Raw genomic sequence first — 19,660 nt, 5'->3', positions numbered from 1 at the left:
TGGGGGTTTGTATACAACTCCTGCCGGAGTCTTTTTACCCTTGCAGTTTCTTAGCTCTATCCACAAAGATTCAACACTTTCTGACCCCATGTCACCTTTTTCCCAATGATATGATTTCACTTTTTACCAACAGAGTAACACTACCCCCTCTGCCTTCCTGCCTGTCCTTTCTATACAATGTGCATCCTTGAACATCAGCTATAATCTTCTTTCAGCCATGATTCAGTGATGCCTACAACATCATACATGTCAATCTGTAGCAGTGCTAAAACTTCATTTACCTTATTCTGTATACTTATCAAAGTACGTATGCATTATATAACCTTGAGGTTCGTCTCTTCACAGGCAGCCAGAGACATAGAACAGAAAACAAAAACTGGGCAAACAATAAAAGTAAGCAAATAGCATTTAGAATGAAAGTGAGTTCTCAGACACAAAGCCCAGAACAGCAGGAGCAGGACCACAGCCTCAGCTCAGCACATGGTGGAATGAAGTTACGGAGCCCGCAGACATGGAGCCTGGAGCAGCCTCGGTACGGCGAGCAGCAGAACAAACATTGTAGAGCAGCAAGCAGAATATGCCTGTTCTTTGCCTCTGGTCCCAATATCTGACCTTTTCAACCCATCTGGCCCGGCATTTAAATCATCCAAACATCGGGTCATTCCTCGCCTAGGACCCAATAGCCCTGCCATACACTCTGAGCCTGGACCCCGCTCTGCCGCGTCCCAATCTGTACCCAACCTTTCCAAGTTGGCCCGTTGCTTAGATTGATCAAACCTCGCTCCTGGTTTAGGTGGATGGGCCCTCGAATCTGCCACACCTCTAATCCAACTCCATCTCAAATATGCCTCCACCTTGCTTCGACGACTCCTACTCGAACATGCCTCGGCTCCATCTCTCACCCGCATGCTTTCACCCTTGCCTTCGCACACCTCTTCATTATTCGCAGTGATCATTTACAGAAGTACTTAGTTGTATTTCTTGCTTTGGGGACCACCAGTAAATTGTCACTTGCCTTCAGCATTGCCATTTTAAAAACCAGTAGATATTGCAGGAATAAAATTAAATGTTCTCCATGTTCAGAGGCACAGATACATGAATGTTCTTTGGAGGTGGTGGGGTGGGGGTAACAGAAACTATCTCCAATTGAAGGATTCTTACAAATTGACTGAACTAGGAATGGCCAATACAAAAATCAGGACTCAATGTTATAGAAATGCTTGGGGCTATCTTGGTGAGATGGCAGTACATTGACTGTTCTTGCTGATTACATGGTTATTTGGTTCAATTAATTCGGTTCTTTCATAAGCATCAAATTTACCAAATACTTACCTATCTCTAATAATGTTAATGGTCTTTAATCCCATAGCTTTGGCTATCTGAATTACAGCTTGGCCCACGCCGCTGTTGGCTGCATTCTGTATCACAGAGTCACCTGTTAAACAACAGAATGATTCAGATCTTTTCCGAGCAATAATTTTAGATTTTAATTCTTAACATGTAAATGTATGTTCTTTTTGTCAGAATCAGGTCAAATATAACCACCATTTTGTCCATTACTACTACTCAAGAAAAAGCCCAATATGAAGAGACCAAAGATTTGGCAGCACCATAATTTAGGGCTTTCAGAATTCTTTTCATTAAAATATCCATTACCCCGATTACTTCTTACGTTACTTTTAAAACAACGTACTGGAGGAACTCAGCAGGCCAAGCAGCATCTACAGAAAAGAGTGAACAGTCGATGTTTCAGGCCAAGACTCTTCCCTCAGGATGGCTTACTCTTTTCCATAGATACTGCCTGACATGCTGAGTACCTCCAGCATTTTGTGTGCATTACTCTGGATTTCCAGCACCTGCAGATCTTCTCATATTTTAAAGTAAATAGTTTTGGCAATAAGTCTCAGTAGATTCACTAAAGATTTAAAATTGAACAGGGATACGCACCGGGCTTCAAAGATTCAAAGTCGCACAGCATTCTGTACGCAGTACATGGATTGACACTCAAAGTTGCTGCGCATGGAAGAGGTATGATATTTGGAACTTTAATAAAAGCATTCATATTGCCCACTGCTTCCATCCTCCATGTTCCTGTTAAAATAACATCAAAGTCTCTAAGACAACGTTAGTCAATAAAACTAACAATTTAACACAGAATATATTAGCTACAATTGATTACCAGATATAATTTCCCACGAACATTCATTCTATCCATATAATCCATCTCTATTGACTTACTGCCTGTTATACCGCAGGCTTTTAGGGCAGCAGTGAAGGTCCTGCATCTCTGTCCACACAGTCACACAGATATTGAAGATTTCTTCATTGCTATTTCCGTAACAATTTTGTTTTACCAGTCAGGGTCATTAGCCCTGAGCTGAACCCCCAAAGCTGGAGGACTGGTGAACCACTCTTAGTCTGACCTCTACCCTTTGACCTGTTTGGCATGGGTGACCCTCCATTTCTAGTGAAGATTTATTCTTTGGTTACAATTTGTGCTCATTGAAAATAATCTACAAAAATATTTGGATATTTTAAGCTAGAGTTTCTAAGTAGCATTCTTGGATGACATATAGCTTATGTGTACAAAATGAAATTTGTCCATGGCTCGATTTCGGCACGTGCAGTCCCTTGTATCTTCATTGTTTATGTATGAACTTGTAGGAGTTCCTAATCTGCTGGTTACAAGCATGGCAGTAAAGGATTGGAAGACTATAACTACACTGTTTTCTTCAAAAAAAAGAGATATTTGATTGGAAAAAGACTTTAACCAATAGCCCCACTATCTCTGTAGCAGCTTACTTCAAAGATGCTGGAGACCAAGCGACCAGTCTGCCCTTACAGCCATCAATTTCTGAATACCACGCCCCTTGCAATAGTGATTGTTACAAGTTCTACCATACTGTTGGAAACTATTTCATCCCCGAGGCCTGACAGGGTCATTCTGTCAGAAATCTCAAAGTAGGTGGTCATGGTAGAACTGACAGTGCCTTGGAATGACCAGACTGAGGAGGCATTTGAGCGTCGGAAAGTCAAATGCCAGCAGCTGGTAGAGCAGTGCTAGAGACAGGCACAATGTGAGCCTCTGGAGGTGGGGTGTAGAGGTTTTGCTGGCTGCTCACTGAATTACCGGGGCTGCGAAGAAGAGATATCAAGACCATCACAGAGGCTGCTGAGCGAACTTCCAAATGGCTATGGATCAAGAGGTGTGACCTGTAGACTAATGCTGCTGGGACACAAGCCAGGGCCTGATCAATCCTGGCTGGGTCACTTGGGCGAAGATATCTGATGTTGAAAGAACCCAGGGACCCCAGGTCATGAGAAGCGATACAGAGTAATAAATTATCTGCCAATCCCTTGTTTTCCATTATTATTTCCCAACTCTCTCTCACCAGTGGTCCCACATATACTCGAGCTACCATCTTCATTTTTACATATCCATTGAACCCCTTGTGTTTGTTTTCCTTCCCAATTCTTTTTCACATAATCAATTTTCTCTGCCTATATTAACTTCCTCGCCTCTCAATACTCCAAGTGAGGCCTCATCTGTACTTTATAAAGTCTCAACATTGCATCCTTGCTTTTATATTCCAGTCCTCTTGAAATTAATGCTAACATTGTATTTTCCTTCCTCACCAGATTCAACCCGCAAATTAACCTTTAGGGAATCCTGCACCTTTAGGGAATCCTGCACAAGGACTCCCAAGTCCCTTTGCACCTCAGTTTATCTCCATTTAGAAAATAGTTTACCCTTACATTTCTACTACCGAAGTGCATAACCATACACTTCCTGACACTGTATTCCATCTGCCATTTCTTGTCCATTCTCCTAATCTGTCTAAGTCCTTCTGTAGCCTCTCTACTTCCTCAAAACTACCTGCCCCTCCACCTATCTTCATATCATCTGCAAACTTTGCAACAAAGCCATCAATTCCATCACCCTAATCATTGATGTATAACGTAAAAAGAATTGGTCCCAACTCATACCGCTGTGAAACACCACTAGTCACTGGCATCCAACCAGAAACATCTCCCCTTATTCCCACTCTTTGCCTCCTGCCAATCAGCCACTGCTTTATCCATGCTAGAATCTTTCCTGAAATACATGGGCTCATGCTTGTTAAACAGCCTCATGTGCATCACCTTGTCAAAGGCCTTCTGAAAATTCAAGTACATAACATCAACCAATTCTCGTTTGCCTATCCTGCTTGTTATTTCTTCAAAGAATTCTAACGGATTTGTCAGGCAAGATTTCCTCTTGAGGAAACCATGCTGACTATGGCCTATTTTATCATTTACCTCCAAATACCTCAAGGCCTCATCCTTGATACTCAACTCTAACATCTTTCCAATCACTGAGGTCAGAATAACTGGCCTATAGTTTCCTTTCTTCTGCCTCTCCCTCTTCTTGGAGTAGAGTGACATTTGCAATTTTCCAGTCTTCCAGAAGCATTCAGAATCCAGCGATTCTTGAAAGATCATTACCTAACTAATTAAACATTAATCATTAGTAATTAATTAAACATTAAAGATCCTAAAAGATCATTACTAATGCCTCCACAATCTCCTCAGCCACCTTTTGCAGATCCCTAGGGTGTACACCACCTTGTCCACGTGATTTATCTACCTTCAGGACTTTCTGTTTCCCAAGAATCTTCTCTCTAGTAATGACAACATTACACACTTCCTTATGACACTTGCAACTCCTGGCACACTGCTAGTGTCTTCCATAGTGAGACAAAGATGCTGGCTGTTCACTGTATCTATGCCTCTTATCAGGTTGAGTCTGTGGTAAGGAAAGAAAATGCGGTGTCAGCATTTATTTTAGAGGACTAGAACATAAAAGCAAGGATGTAATGTTGAGATTGGTGATAGTGTGAATGCAATGCAGCAGGGAGTTCAGAAGTCTAACGGCCTGAGGGAAGAAACTGTTCCCCATCCTGACCATTCTTGTTTTCAATGCATCGTAGTCTCCTGCCTGATGGTAGAAAGTCAAAGAGGACGCTGGATGGATGGGTGGGATCCTTAATAATACTAAGGGCCCTGCGTACACAGCACTCTTGATAAATGTCCCCAACAGGTAGTAGGGAGACCCCTATGATACCTTCAGCAGCTCTCACAGTCCTTTGTAGGGCAAAATACCATTAGAATCCGGTGCTCATTTCACCTTTGAATCAAAGCAGATGAAATATACAAACTTACCTAGCCCTGCGTCCGATGGTATCACCCAGTCTCCTGGCTTCAGGCTAGTCACTTTACTGCCCGTCTCTAGAACTTGTCCTACACCCTCATTGCCTCCGACAGCTGGAAGATCAGGAAGAATAGCGTAGGTACCTGTAAAAATATAAAGTGTGAGGAAACTATGTAGAATATTTTTCAAATAATATATGGATGTATATCTACATTTTGCATGGTTGTAGTTAATGATATCCTATATGTGCTTCTATCTTGTATATGCAAAGACTAGGCCTCAAGCCATGGTGTCACCTGTTTACAGCACCAGGAGAGAGGCGTCGGAGCCAGTGCATCCAGGCTGGAGTTGGTGCTGGCCCCCAGTGTTTGCTCAGCAGAAGACAAGCTCTATTGTGGTCGACTGTAGATTGATGGCTCAAGTTTGGACTCTTATTATTGCGTGGCTGTGATGCCAATATGTGCTTGCTATCTTGTCAATGCTATGTATGCTGTGTGCTTTGTGCTGTGTGTTACTGTTGGTATTGTACTTTGTACCTTGGCCCCAGAGTAATACGGCCTCGTTTGGATGTACTCATGAGTATTCATGCATGGTTGAATGACAATTACACTTGAATTGAATGGATATTTACTTTTTATTGTTTCCAATGAACACAGAGAGATTTAAAATATTGCAATCTGACTTTTCAAACATGGACTCTACACCATCACTATGATGATCAAACCCACCTACCCTTAAGCAAATTAACAACTTCATTCCAATTCCCATTCCGGTATGTCAACCCACGGCCTCCTCTTGTGCCAAGATAAGGCCACCCTCAGGATGGGGGAGCAACAACTTATATTCTGTCTGGATAGCCTCTAACCTGATAGCATGAATATTGATTTCTTTTTCTAGTGAACAAACAAATCCCCTCTTCTTCTATTCCCCATTCTGGCCTCTTACTGCTTCTCACCTGCCTATCAGCTCCCCTGGGTCCCCCCCTCCTTTCCTTTCTCCTATGGTCCACACTCCCACGCTATCAGATTCTCTAGCCCTTTATCTTTCCAACCTCCCCCAGCTTCAACTTTCACCTTCTAGCTATCTTCCTTCCCCTCCCCCCACCTATTTATTCTCATGTCTCCCTCTCTCCTTTTCAGTCCTGAAGAAGGGTCTCGGTCTGAAACGTCGACTGTTTACTCTTTTCCATAGATGCCACCTGACACGCTGAGTTCCTCCAGCATTTTGTGTGTATTGCATCTGCAGGCTTTCTTGTGTTAGTAAATTAATCAGTCTAATTACAATTCTGTATAACAAAATAGCTCAAAACAGTGCCAAAATGGACGACTTATCCAACAACCTACTTATTTCCGCTCCTAATGATTTTGTATACCTCCAATAGTTAACTAATCAGCCTGCACCACTCCACGTTAAAACTTACTATTTCTTCTTTCAGTTAGTCCTGACGAAGGGTCTCGGCCCAAAACGTCGACTGTACCTCTTCCTATAGATGCTGCCTGGCCTGCTGTGTTCTACCAGCATTTTATGTGTGTTGCTTGAATTTTCAGCATCTGCAGATTTTCTTGTGGTCACCTTATTCAGTCTCTGCTTTTAAATGAAATATTCCATCTGATATGGTGCAAAAAAGATTCAACACAGTCTGGGTATCCCTTCTGCTGTCATCAATGATGCCCTCACCCGCATCTCCTCCATTTCCCACACTTCGGCTCTCACCCCATCCTCCCGCCACCACAACAGGGACAGAGTTCCCCTTGTCCTCACCTACCACCCCACTAGCCTCTGGATCCAACACATTATCCTCCGCAACTTCCGCCACCTTCAACAGGACCCCACCACTAAGCACATCTTTCCCTCTCCACCCCTCTCCGCCTTCCACAGGGATCGGTCCCTCCGCAACTCCCTGGTCCACACGTCCCTCCCCACGGATCTCCCACCTGGCACTTATCCCTGTAAGTGCAAGTGCTACACCTGTCCCTACACCTCCTCTCTTGCCACCATTCAGGGCCCCAAACAGTACTTCCAAGTGAGGCAACATTTCAATTGTGAGTCTGTTGGGGTCATCTATTGCATCCGGTGCTCCCGGTGCGGCCTCCTCTACATCGGTGAAACCTGACGCAGATTGGGGGACCGCCTCGTCAAGCACCTCCGCTCCGTCCGCCAAAACAGACAGGATCTCCCAGTAGCCACCCACTTCAACTCTGTTTCCCACTCCCATTCAGATATGTCTCTACTGCCATGATGAGGCTAATCTCAGGTTGGTGGAGCAACACCTCATATACCATCTAGGTAGTCTCCAGCCCCTTGGTACGAACATAGAATTCTCCAACTTCCGGTAATTCCCTCCCCCTCCCTTCCCCTATCCCTATGTCACTCTGCCCCCTCCCCCAGCTGCCTATCACCTCCCTCTTGGTTCTGCCTCCTTCTACTACCCATTGCGTTTTCCCCTATTCTTTCTTCACCTTTCCTGCCTATCACCTCCCTGTTTCCTTTCCCCCACCCCTTTATCTTTCCCCTTCCAGGTTTTTCACCTGGAACCTACCAGCCTTCTCCTTCCCACCCTCCCCTCACCTTCTTTATAGGGCCTCTGCCCCTTCCCCCTACAGTCCTGACGAAGGGTTCCGGCCCAAAACGTCGACCGATCTTTTCCACGGACGCTGCCCGACCTGCTGAGTTCCTCCAACGTGTTGTGAGTGTTGCTTTGACCCCAGCATCTGCAGATTATTTTGTGTCAACACAGTCTCTAGCCTGTTCCCAACCTGGGGTCCATGGACCCCTTGCTTAGTGGTACTGGTCCATGGTATAAAAAAGAATCTGCTCTCAACAGAATCATAAATCATACCATTGGTGGTGGGGAAGTTCTAAAATTTTCTGCACTGTAGAATGACACAGCTATTGTCACACAACACTCAAGATCTGGGTTTGAGTCTGATATGTGATAGTGTCACTTCACCTGTGAGACTCTGGGGGGGCGGTCTATCTACTGGGGGTCTATCACCTGTGAGACTCTGGGGGGGGGGGTTTATCTACTGTATCTGGTGTTCCTGGTGTGGCCTCTTGTATATCGGTGAGACCTAATGTAGATTGTAGATTGGGAGAGTTCTTCGTCGAGTACCTTCACTCCATCCACCACAAAAAGTGGGATTTCCCAGTGGCCACCCATTTTCAGTTCTACTTCCCTTTCGCATTCTGACATGTCTGACCATGGCCTATGATACTGCCAAGATAAAGGCCACACTCAGGTTGGAAGAATGACACCTTATATTCCATCTGAGTAGTCTCCAACCTGATGGCATGAACATCGATTTCTCAAACATCTAGTATTTGACACCCCTCCTCTCCTTCACAATTCCCCATTCTTGTTTCCTTCCCACACCTTCTCTTCTTACCTGCCTATCACCTCCCTCTGGTGCTCCTCCTTCTTCTCTTTCTTCCATGGTCTTCTGTCCTACTCCTATCAGATTCCCCCTTCTCCAACCCTTTATCTCTTCCATCAATCAACTTCCCAGCTCTTCACCCCCTCCACTCTCCCTCTCCCAGTTTCACCTATCACCTTCCATCTTCTAGAAACCATAGAAACTACAGCACAGAAACAGGCCTTTTGGCCCTTCTTGGCTGTGCCGAACCATTTTCTGCCTAGTCCCACTGACCTGCACATGGACCATATCCCTCCATACACCTCCCATCCATGTATCTGTCCAATTTATTCTTAAATGTTAAAAAAGAACCCGCATTTACCACTTCGTCTGGCAGCTCATTCCATACTCCCACCACTCTCTGTGTGAAGAAGCCCGCCCCCCCCCCATGTTCCCTTTAAACTTTTCCCCCCTCACCCTTAACCCATGTCCTCTGGTTTTTTTCTCCCCTTGCCTCAGTGGAAAAAGCCTGCTTGCATTCACTCTATCTATACCCATCATAATTTTATATACCTCTATCAAATCTCCCCTCATTCTTCTACGCTCCAGGGAATAAAGTCCGAACCTACTCAACCTTTCTCTGTAACTGAGTTTCTCAAGTCCCGGCAACATCCTTGTAAACCTTCTCTGCACTCTTTCAACCTTACTTATATCCTTCCTGTAATTTGGTGACCAAAACTGAACACAATACTCCAGGTTCGGCCTCACCAATGCCTTATACAACCTCATCATAACATTCCAGCTCTTATACTCAATACTTTGATTAATAAAGGCCAATGTACCAAAAGCTCTCTTTACGACCCTATCTACCTGTGACACCACTTTTAGGGAATTTTGTATCCCTCTGTTCCACTGCACTCCTCAGTGCCTTACCATTAACCCTGTATGTTCTACGTTGGTTTGTCCTTCCAATGTGCAATACCTCACACTTGTCAGTATTAAACTCCATCTGCCATTTTTCAGCCCATTTTTCCAGCTGGTCCAAGTCCCTCTGCAGGCTCTGAAAACCTTCCTCACTGTCTACTACACCTCCAATCTTTGTATCATCAGCAAATTTGCTGATCCAATTTACCACACTATCATCCAGATCATTGATATAGATGACAAATAACAATGGACCCAGCACTGATCCCTGTGCAACACCACTAGTCACAGGCCTCCACTCAGAGAAGCAATTCTCTACCACCACTCTCTGGCTTCTTCAATCGAGCCAATGTCTAATCCAATTTACCACCTCTCCATGTATACCTAGCGACTGAATTTTCCTAACTAACCTCCCATGTGGGACCTTGTCAAAGGCCTTACTGAAGTCCATGTAGACAATATCCACTGCCTTCCCTTCATCCACTTTCCTGGTAACCTCCTCGAAAAACTCCAATAGATTGGTCAAACATGACCTACCACGCACAAAGCCATGTTGACTCTCCCTAATAAGTCCCTGTCTATCCAAATGCTTGTAGATCTGTCTCTTAGTACTCCCTCCAATAACTTACCTACTACCGACGTTAAACTTACTGGCCTATAATTTCCCGGATTACTTTTTGATCCTTTTTTAAACAATGGAACAACATGAGCCACTCTCCAATCCTCCGGCACCTCACCTGTAGACAGCGACATTTTAAATATTTCAGCCAGGGCCCCCGCAGTTTCAACACTAGTCTCCTTCAAGGTCCGAGGGAACACCCTGTCAGGTCCCGGGGATTTATCCACTTTAATTTTCCTCAAGACAGCAAGGACCTCCTCCTTTTCGACCTGTACAGTTTCCATGATCTCACTACTCGTTTCCCTTAATTCCATAGACTTCACGCCAGTTTCCTTAGTAAATACAAATGGAAAAAACCTATTTAAGATCTCCCCCATTTCCTTTGGTTCCGCACATAGCCGACCACTCTGATCTTCAAGAGGACCAATTTTATCCCTTACAATCCTTTTGCTCTTAATATACCTGTAAAAGCTCTTTGGATTATCCTTCACTTTGACTGCCAAGGCAACCTCATGTCTTCTTTTAGCCCTCCTGATTTCTTTCTTCAGTATTTTCTTGCACTTCTTATACTCCTCAAGCACCTTATTTACTCCCTGCTTCCTATACACGTCATACAACTCCCTCTTCTTCTTTATCAGAGTTGCAATATCCCTTGAGAACCAAGGTTCCTTATTCCTATTCACCTTGCCTTTAATCCTGACAGGAACATACAAATTCTGTACTCTCAAAATTTCTGCTTTGAAGGCTTCCCACCTACCGATCACATCCATGCCAGAGAACAACCTGTCCCAATCCACGCTTTTTAGATCCTTTCTCATTTCTTCAAATTTGGCCTTCTTCCAGTTAAGAACCTCAACCCTAGGATCAGATCTATCCTTGTCCATGATCAAGTTGAAACTAATGGTGTTATGATCACTGGAACCAAAGTGCTCCCCTACACAGACTTCTGTCACTTGTCCTAACTCGTTTCCTAACAGGAGATCCAATATTGCATCCCCTCTAGTTGGTCCCTCTATATATTGATTTAGTAGACTTTCCTGAACACATTTTACAAACTCTAAACCATCTAGACCACTCACAACCTTTCTATTAGCGGATTTGCTTGAACTTTTAACATCATTTATTTTCACCCCAGCCACACTGTATGGGAGACCCAATCAATATATGGAAAATTAAAATCCCCTACCACCACAACTTTGTTTCCTGCAGTTGCCTGCTATCTCTCTGCAGATTTGCACTTCTAATTCTCTTTGACTATTGGGTGGTCTGTAATACAATCCCACTAATGTGGCCATCCATACCTTTCCTGTTTCTCAGCTCCACCCACAAGGACTCAGTAGACAAACCCTCTAATCTGTCCTGCCTGAGCACTGCTGTAATATTTTCCCTAACAAGCAATGCTACTCCCCCACCTTTCATTCCTCTGCCTCGATCACATCTGAAACATCGGAACCCTGGGATATTAAGCTGCCAGTCCTGCCCCTCCTGTAGCCAAGTTTCACTAATTGCTACAACGTCATAATTCCACGTGTCAATCCACGCCCTCAACTCTTCCGCCTTCCCCGCAATACTCCTAGCATTGAAATATATACACCTCAGAAGATTTTTACCACCACTCACAAGCTTTCTATTAGCGGATTTGCTTGAACTTTTAACATCATTTATTTTCACCCCAGCCACACTGTCAGCTCTGGCACTTTGGTTCCCATCCCCCTGCAAATCTAGTATAAAGCCTCCCCAATAGCACTAACAAACCTCCCTGAAAGGATATTGGTCCCCCTGTAGTTCAAGTGTAACCCGTCTCTCTTGTACAGGTCCCACGGGCCCCAGAAGAGGTCCCAATTATCCTGAAATCTGAAACCCTGCCCCCTACACCAGTTCCTCAGCCACTTGTTCATCCTCCAGAGCATCCTATTCCTACCCTCACTGGCATGTAGCACAGGTAGCAATCCTGAGATTACCACCCTTGAGGTCCTGCTTTTCAACTTCCTACCAAGCTCTCTATACTCACTCTCCAGGACCTCCTCACTCTTCCTTGCTATGTCATTGGTACCGATGTGCACCACGACATCTGGCTGATCACCCTCCCACTTCAGAATGTCATGCAATCGATCAGAGACATCCTTGACCCTGGCACCTGGGAGGCAACAAACCATTCTGGATTCTCTGTCACGACCACAGAACCTCCTATCTGCACCTCTAACTATCGAGTCCCCTATCACTACTGCTCTCCTCTTTTTCCACCCTCCCTTCTGCACTGCAGAGCCAGACTCAGTGCCAGTGATCCGGCTACTGCAGCTAGTCCCAGGTAAGTCATCCCCCCCAAACAGCATCCAATGCGGTATACTTGTTGTTGAGGGGAATGGCCACAGGGGAACCCTGCTCTGCCTGCCCTTTCCTCTTCCCTCGCCTGACAGTGACCCAATTTCCTGTCCTCTGCTCCTTTGGCGTAACTACCTCCCTGTAGCTACGATCTATAATCTCCTCATTCTCCCGAATGATCCGCAGGTCATCCAGCTCCTGCTCCAGTTCCCTAACGCGGTTTGTTAGGAGCTGCAGCTGGATGCACTTCCCGCAGGTGTCGTTGTCAGGGACACCGGAGGGCTCCCTGACTTCCCACATCCTGCAAGAGGAGCATTCCAACATCCTGCCTGGCATTCTCTCTACGCTAGACAATCGAAACAAAAAACTTACCAGAACCTACCCCGGCCTCTGCCTGTTCTCGCCGAAGCCTGTTTGAGCCAAAGCCGCCCCACTCTGACTCAGTCCACTCCGACGATGGCTGCTACGACGATGGCCGCTGTATACGGTGGTCTGCTTTTTAAACCTTGGCGCGCTACATCACGTGCCTGCGCAGTGCAGACCCTTTTCCCCGAGCAGTTTTTAAGAAAATAAAACGACTTTTTCGACCCGAATTCTTCCGCTCACTTCTTCAGCTACTTGCTTCGACTGAAACAAGAACCGTTGAAATTTTCCCTTTTTAAACCTACTTCCTCCTCTTCTCCTTCCACCTTCTTACTCTGCCTTCTTCCCAGTCCTGATGAAGGGTCTTGGCCCCAAACGTTGACGGTTTATTCCCATCCATAGATGCTGCCTGACCTGCTGAGTTCCTCCAGTACAGTGTGTGTATTACTCAGATAGTGTCTGTTTATGATGATCATGCCAATAACGGGGACTGATTAGGAATCCATTTTCCAAATGTTGTCAGATAAAGGGACAGAGGCCAGTGTAATTATAATGTTTTGAAGACAATTAGACAGGTTTCATGTATATAAAAGGTTTAAAGGGATATAGGCCAAAGGCAGGCCAATGGAATTAGCTCAGATAGATATTGCTAGCATGGATGATTGTGAGCTTAAAGAGCAATTTCTGTACTGTATAACTCTATGACCCTAACAAATTACAGTTTATTACCTTGCATCATGTTAATGTCCGATGGATTAATGGGCGCCGCTAACATTTGGATTCGTATGTCATTATCACCAAGCTGAGAAAGGTTGATTCTCTCGAGCCTGCAATGCAAAAACAAAACACTTAATTGGAAAAATATTGAACCACTGAAGCCCTAATTTATCTGAGGAAATATTAACATGTTAGGCAAAAAGAAAATACACATTTGTAAAACCTAATTTCTTGGGATATTAAGACGCAAGATGATTTATCATGTGTACATCAAAACATGTAGTGAAATGCATTATTTGCACTGTCAACCAACACATCAAAGTGCATGCTGGGGGTCAGGGGTGGGCACAGTGTCGCCACACATTCAGCACCAATATAGCAAGGTCACAGTGTTCAGCGTCCGAACACAGAACACAACAAGCACAGAACACAACAAGGAACAAAACAACAGCAAAACAAGCCGTGTTCCTCCCTCACACCTACACTCATACACAGTCCTCTAATCCATATATTTCAGCCTCCAGCGGACCAGGATTCAGACTTGGACATGGACATGGACATGCAGACACTGGGCCTTCACAGAGGTTCGCAGACCTGGGAATTCGGCCAGTAGGCCTTGACTTCCGGACTTCCGATTCAACTCTAGGGCCTTGATCCTTAGCATTGACCCAGGAACCCCGCCAATCGCTGCATACTGGCCCTCAAACTCCAATCACACTGATTTACAAACCCAGGAGGATATCGGACGTCACATCTCTGGCCCACTTGGAACTCAAGACTCCAGAACTTGCCGATAACTCCTTAACAACTAGTCTGTCGGCTGGACATCCTGGCCCAGTTTGTAAGTGTCCCATGTCTGCGTCGCTGACGTTCGAACACAGAGCAGAGACTGAAGACTTAAGCCTTAAGACTTAGTCCTCTATGTTCCTAAAACCCAAAACACAAGTCCTAACTCTCCTGTGTCCCCAAAATTGTCCCTACGAACCCAAAAAACTAACACTGAGCAGTGACCTCAATGGACATCGCAACTTGGCACCATCTTTAGCCAATTAAATGGAACACGAAGACTAATCAGCAGAACAGTATAGTGTACAATTAATAATGGTTATGTGCTCTTTATATCTGTGAAACATACACATTCTATCATTTTAGTTGAAATAAACAAGAATTTTCCTGACCAAATTTTAAAGATTACCACATTATATACATGAATCATACAGTCAATAGAGACATCCGACATGGAAACAGGCCATTTAATGCAACTATAGAGCCATATTGAACCAGATGTTTGGACGATGACTTAAGCACCGTGCCGAACTGGAAAGGTTGGATACAGGCTGAATCAATGTGCCTGGGTCCAGGTCCCAGAGCACATTGAAGCGACTGAACCCAATGCTTAGACGATGATTTAAGCACCGGGCCAGATTGAAAAGGTTCAGAATGTCAGGACACTAGGGGAGAGGTGGGCCTGTTCAGCTCGCTGATCCACGACGTTTAGCCGGCTCTTTGCTGAACTGAGGGTCTGTGAGCAGACACTCTTTGGTGGACTTCAGTTCTGAATGCTATTTGCTTGCATTTATTGAAAGCATGATTTGCTTTTTTCTCGCTACACAGTGGGTGTTTTGACGGTTTTTTTTTAAAATGGGTTCTTACGGGTTTCTTTGCTTTGTGGCTTTGTGGAGACGAATCTGAAGGTTGTGTAACATGTACATACTTTGACAATAAATGCACTTTAAACTTTGAAGTTTTGAACTCACCCATGCCAACTGTGTTGCCCAATGTCAGTCTCATCTGCCTGTTGTGTGGCCCTTTAGATTCTTAAACCTCTCCTGTTCATGTAGTTAACTAGATGGCTTTTAAATATTGCCAATTTCCTGCCTCAACCACCATTTCTGGCAGCTCACTCCTAATATGCACTGCCATTTTAATGAAGAAGCTACCCTTCATGTCCCTTCAAAATGTCTCACCTCTGACCTCAAACCTTTGCCCTCCGGTTTTAGCATACCTTCCCTAGGAAATAAGACAAAGTGCCTGTCTATGCTCCTCATGATAGTGTACCTCTATCAGGTCACACCTCAATCACCTGCATTGGAGGAAATTAAGTCCCAGTCCATTCAATTTCTTCTTGTATCTCAGGCCCCCAAGTCCAGACAACACCCTGGTAGTAATTTTCCTGCACTCATCCTAGTTTAATAACATCATTTGTATAACAGGGTGACAAAGCTGCACACATACTCCAAGTGTGGCCTACCTAACGTCTTAAGTAACTGCAACATAACTTTCCAACTTGTTTACTCATTGGGCTGGATGATGAAAGCCAAAGTGCCAAATGCCTTTTTTACCACTCTATCTACCTGTGACATTACCTTCACTTGCACTCCTAGGGCCCTCTGTTGCATAACACACTTTCCAGAGTGCTACCCTTCATTAGACATGTCCTACTCTACCTTGATCTCTCAAAAAGCAATTCCTCATATTTATCTTGATTGAAAGCCATTTGCCAATCCTTAGCCCACATACATAGCTGATCAAAGGCCCCCCCCCCCCCGTAATGGTCTACACCATCTACAACAGGGTGTTGGGATCAGAGGCGAGAGCCGATTTCACTTGCTCTCCTGCGATGTTCATTCCTCTCTCAGTGTCACTGACACTATAAAAACTGTCCCTGGCTGCTGTGATCCATACCCACTAATATGATGAACCAATACCGAGGCTGTGGATCCAAGGACTTATTCCTGTTTGGAACGTTCTTGCTCACTCCTATTGTTTAAATGATTTGTGTTCCCCACACCCCCCTCCCCCGACCACCACCTTCTTTGCATATTGGGTGTTGGTCTTTGTTCTTTTTTTTGAGTTTCCTGCTTCGTGGCTGCCTGTAAGCAAACAAATCTCAAGTTTGTATAATTTATACATTCTTTGATAATAAATGTAATTTGAAACTAACTATTTTAGTATCATCCACAAACTTAGTCACTATTCCTTGTGCAATCACATCCAAATTGTTTACATAATTTACAAACAAAGGTCTTACCCTCATTCCCTGTGGCACACCACTAGACACAGGTCTCCAGTGTGAGAAACAATCCTCAACCATCAACCTCTGCTTTCTACCTCTGAGCCAATTATGAATCCTATCTGCTATCTCTCCCTGGGCACGTGGCCAGGTGGTTAAGGCATTGGACTAGCGACCTGAAGGTCGTGAGTTCGAGCCCCAGCCGAGGGAACGTGTTGTGTCCTTGAGCAAGGTACTTAATCACACATTGCTCTGGTGCCAAGCTGTACGGGTCCTAATGCCCTTCCCTTGGACAACATTGGTTTCTGTGGAGAGGGGAGACTTGCAGCATGGGCAACTGCTGGTCTTCCATACAACCTTGCCCAGGCCTGCGCCCTGGAGGGTGAAGACTTTCCAGGCGTAGATCCATGGTCTCGCAAGACTAACGGATGCCTTTACTTTTATCTCTCCCTGGATCCTGTGTGATCTAGCCTTCCAGACTATCCTGACATGAGGGACCTTGTCGAAGGCCTTGCTAAAGTCCAAAGAGACAACATCCACTGCCCTAATCTGATCTACCCTCTTGAGCCAAGAGGTTTGTCAGACACAATTTCCCATGCACAAAGCCATGCTGACGATCTCAAATCAGACCCCGTCTCTCCAAATGTTGGCAGATCCTGTCCCTCAGCATCCCTTCCAGCAATATACCCACCACCCATGTCAGATTCATGGGCCTGCATTTTCCTGGCTTGCCTTTTTCTTTTGGTACCAAATTAGACACACCCAGCCTTACAAAATCTCACCTGTGGCCAGAGATGAAGCAAAAATTTCTCCAAATTTCTTCTCTAACTTCTCATAAAGTTTGAGAATGCACTAGGACAGACCCCGGGGATTTGTCCTCCAATTACACCTGCGTGCTACTCCGTATCCAAGGTAACACCACTCTCTTTCCCCATTTCCTTCATTTCTATCATTCTATCAGTAAAAACTGAAGAAAAATATTCATTAAACATCTCACTCATTTCTTTTGGTTCTACGCATATATGGCCATGCTGATCTTTAAGGGGACATTCTCTCCCCAACTGCTCTTCTGCTCTGAATTCACCTAGAGAAATGCTTAAGATTTTGCAGGTTTTTGCCTGCCAGATCCTTCTCATATCCTCTTAACATCCAGCACACCCACTTCCACTGGCAGCTCATGACGCTCTGCGTGAAAAGTTCTCCCTCAGGTTCCTTTCAAACCTTCCCCCCTTACCCTAAGCCTATTACCCTAAATCTATTGTGAAGGAAGATTTTATAAGCAATGCAATGTTCCTGCAAAACAAAGCAGAAAACATCATTAATTCTATACATTATGATTTTTCTCACATCTGTTCCACAGGTGCACAATTATGTTCCGTCACAGAGTTCCCAACAGTGAAAACAAGAACATACATAGAACGCAAACAACAGGAATTCTGCAGATGCTGGAAATTCAAGCAACATACATCAAAGTTGCTGGTGAACGCAGCAGGCCAAGCAGCATCTATAGGAAGAGGTGCAGTCGACGTTTCAGGCCGAGACCCTTCGTCAGGACTAACTGAAGGAAGCAATACATACATAGAACAGTGGTTCTCAACTTTTCCACTACCATTAATCGCGGGGTCCGTGGACCCCAGGTTGGGAACAAATCAAAAAGAGAAAATATACTAGATACTTAATATGGGAAATTTAATACTTGTTCTTCATTTATTAATTTCAATACTTCCCAAACTACCTCCACTATTACAAACATTTCTGATATAGTTCTTTAGGCTGACCAGGAGCTGTGAGCAGAGAAATTGCTTTGCCATTTTTATATTCTGAGCTGACAGACATTTAGAAAGGCAGATCTGTGAATGCGTGTAACATCAAAACCATTAACACTGCAAGGAGTGCCTGCAAATTTAGTGATTTGCAAGTACAAATATTAGATCCCAAGGTCACAGATATTGTACGAAAGCTTATCCTTGAAAGCTTCAGTGGGGTGCATTATCAAAGATAGCAAATAGTTGGGCATCCAACTTGAAGCAGTTATGAACATCTGCTTTTTCAATTCATTGTAACACCAGCTGTAGCGGTTCTAAGTACATTTATTATCGAAGTATGTATGCAGTATACAATCCTGAGATTCGCCTTCCCCAGGCAGTCACAAAACGAAGAAGAACCATGGAACCAACCCATTCAAAGAAAAACATCAAACCCTCTCACGTGCAACAAAAAAGAACACACAAAAGGGAACCAAAAAAGGTGAGTGAAAACACAGAATATAAAACACAAAATCAAAAGCTTTTTAGTACAGTTCAGCTCAGTGTTCATTATCTGCAGGCTGTCCAATTTTTTTAAAAAATTGCCAAAATAGTAACAAAAAAGAGCGACCAGAACTAGAACACATCATAAACCTGAAATACGGTCCAAATCTACAATCTGTGTCGAATAAACTTTGTTCTGGCACCATCCACCAGACAGCAGGGGGCGAGAGAGACTACTTAAAAACAAGCAAAACCAGTCAGAGACAAAGTATGAGGGTTGACACCGTATGATGCGTGAGAGTGAGAGTGAGAGAGAGAGAGACTCTTTAAAAACGTTCTCTACATTAAACCAAGTTAGTTACTAGGGCAGCATGGTAGTGTAGTGTTTAGCACAACGTTTTACAGCATAGGCCACCCAGGTTCAGTTCCTGCTGCTGTCTGTAAGAAGTTTGTATGTTCTTCCCCCATGACTGTGTGGGTTTCCTGAGGGTATTTTATTTATTGTGATACAGCATGCAGTAGGGCCTTCTGGCTCTTCAAGCTGCACTACCCAGCAATCCCCCAACTTAATCCTCACCTCAAACAAGAGAAAATGTGCAGATGCTGGAAATCCGAGCAACACACACAAAATGCTGGACCAACTCAGCAGGCCAGGCAGCATCGATGGAAAAAAGTACAGTCAGCATTTTGGGATCTTAGTCTAATCGCAGGGCAATTTACAATGACCAATTAACCTACATCTTTGTGGGAGGAAACCAGAGCACCCGGAGGAAACCCACTCAGTCACAGGGGGAATGTACAAAGACAGACAGCAGTACTCCAGTTTCCTCCCACAGTCCAAAGACCAATTGGTCATCGTAAAATTGTCCTGTGATTAGGCTGGGTTAAATCGGGGGTTTCTGGGCTGCA

The 19,660-nt window shown here is 44.5% G+C and overlaps 1 protein-coding gene across 1 annotated transcript in view; it reads right to left on the bottom strand.

The window, feature by feature from the left end:
• mecr (mitochondrial trans-2-enoyl-CoA reductase) overlaps positions 1–19,660 on the bottom strand; it is a 57,694-nt gene that overhangs the window by 32,212 nt on the left and 5,822 nt on the right. Inside the window, exons 2-5 of the mRNA XM_063035418.1 lie at positions 13,502–13,599; positions 5,203–5,334; positions 1,948–2,091; positions 1,333–1,435 (exon numbers count right to left, since the gene is read on the bottom strand). Coding sequence (XP_062891488.1) covers positions 1,333–1,435; positions 1,948–2,091; positions 5,203–5,334; positions 13,502–13,599 — 477 coding nt within the window. The remainder of the gene's footprint in view (positions 1–1,332; positions 1,436–1,947; positions 2,092–5,202; positions 5,335–13,501; positions 13,600–19,660) is intronic.

The sequence above is a fragment of the Mobula hypostoma genome, chromosome 28 (genome assembly GCF_963921235.1).
Source record: "Mobula hypostoma chromosome 28, sMobHyp1.1, whole genome shotgun sequence".
In the NCBI taxonomy this organism is placed as follows: Eukaryota; Metazoa; Chordata; class Chondrichthyes; order Myliobatiformes; family Myliobatidae; genus Mobula; species Mobula hypostoma.
Note: the sequence above shows the minus strand (reverse complement) of the source record. Positions and strands in the feature narration are given on the sequence as shown.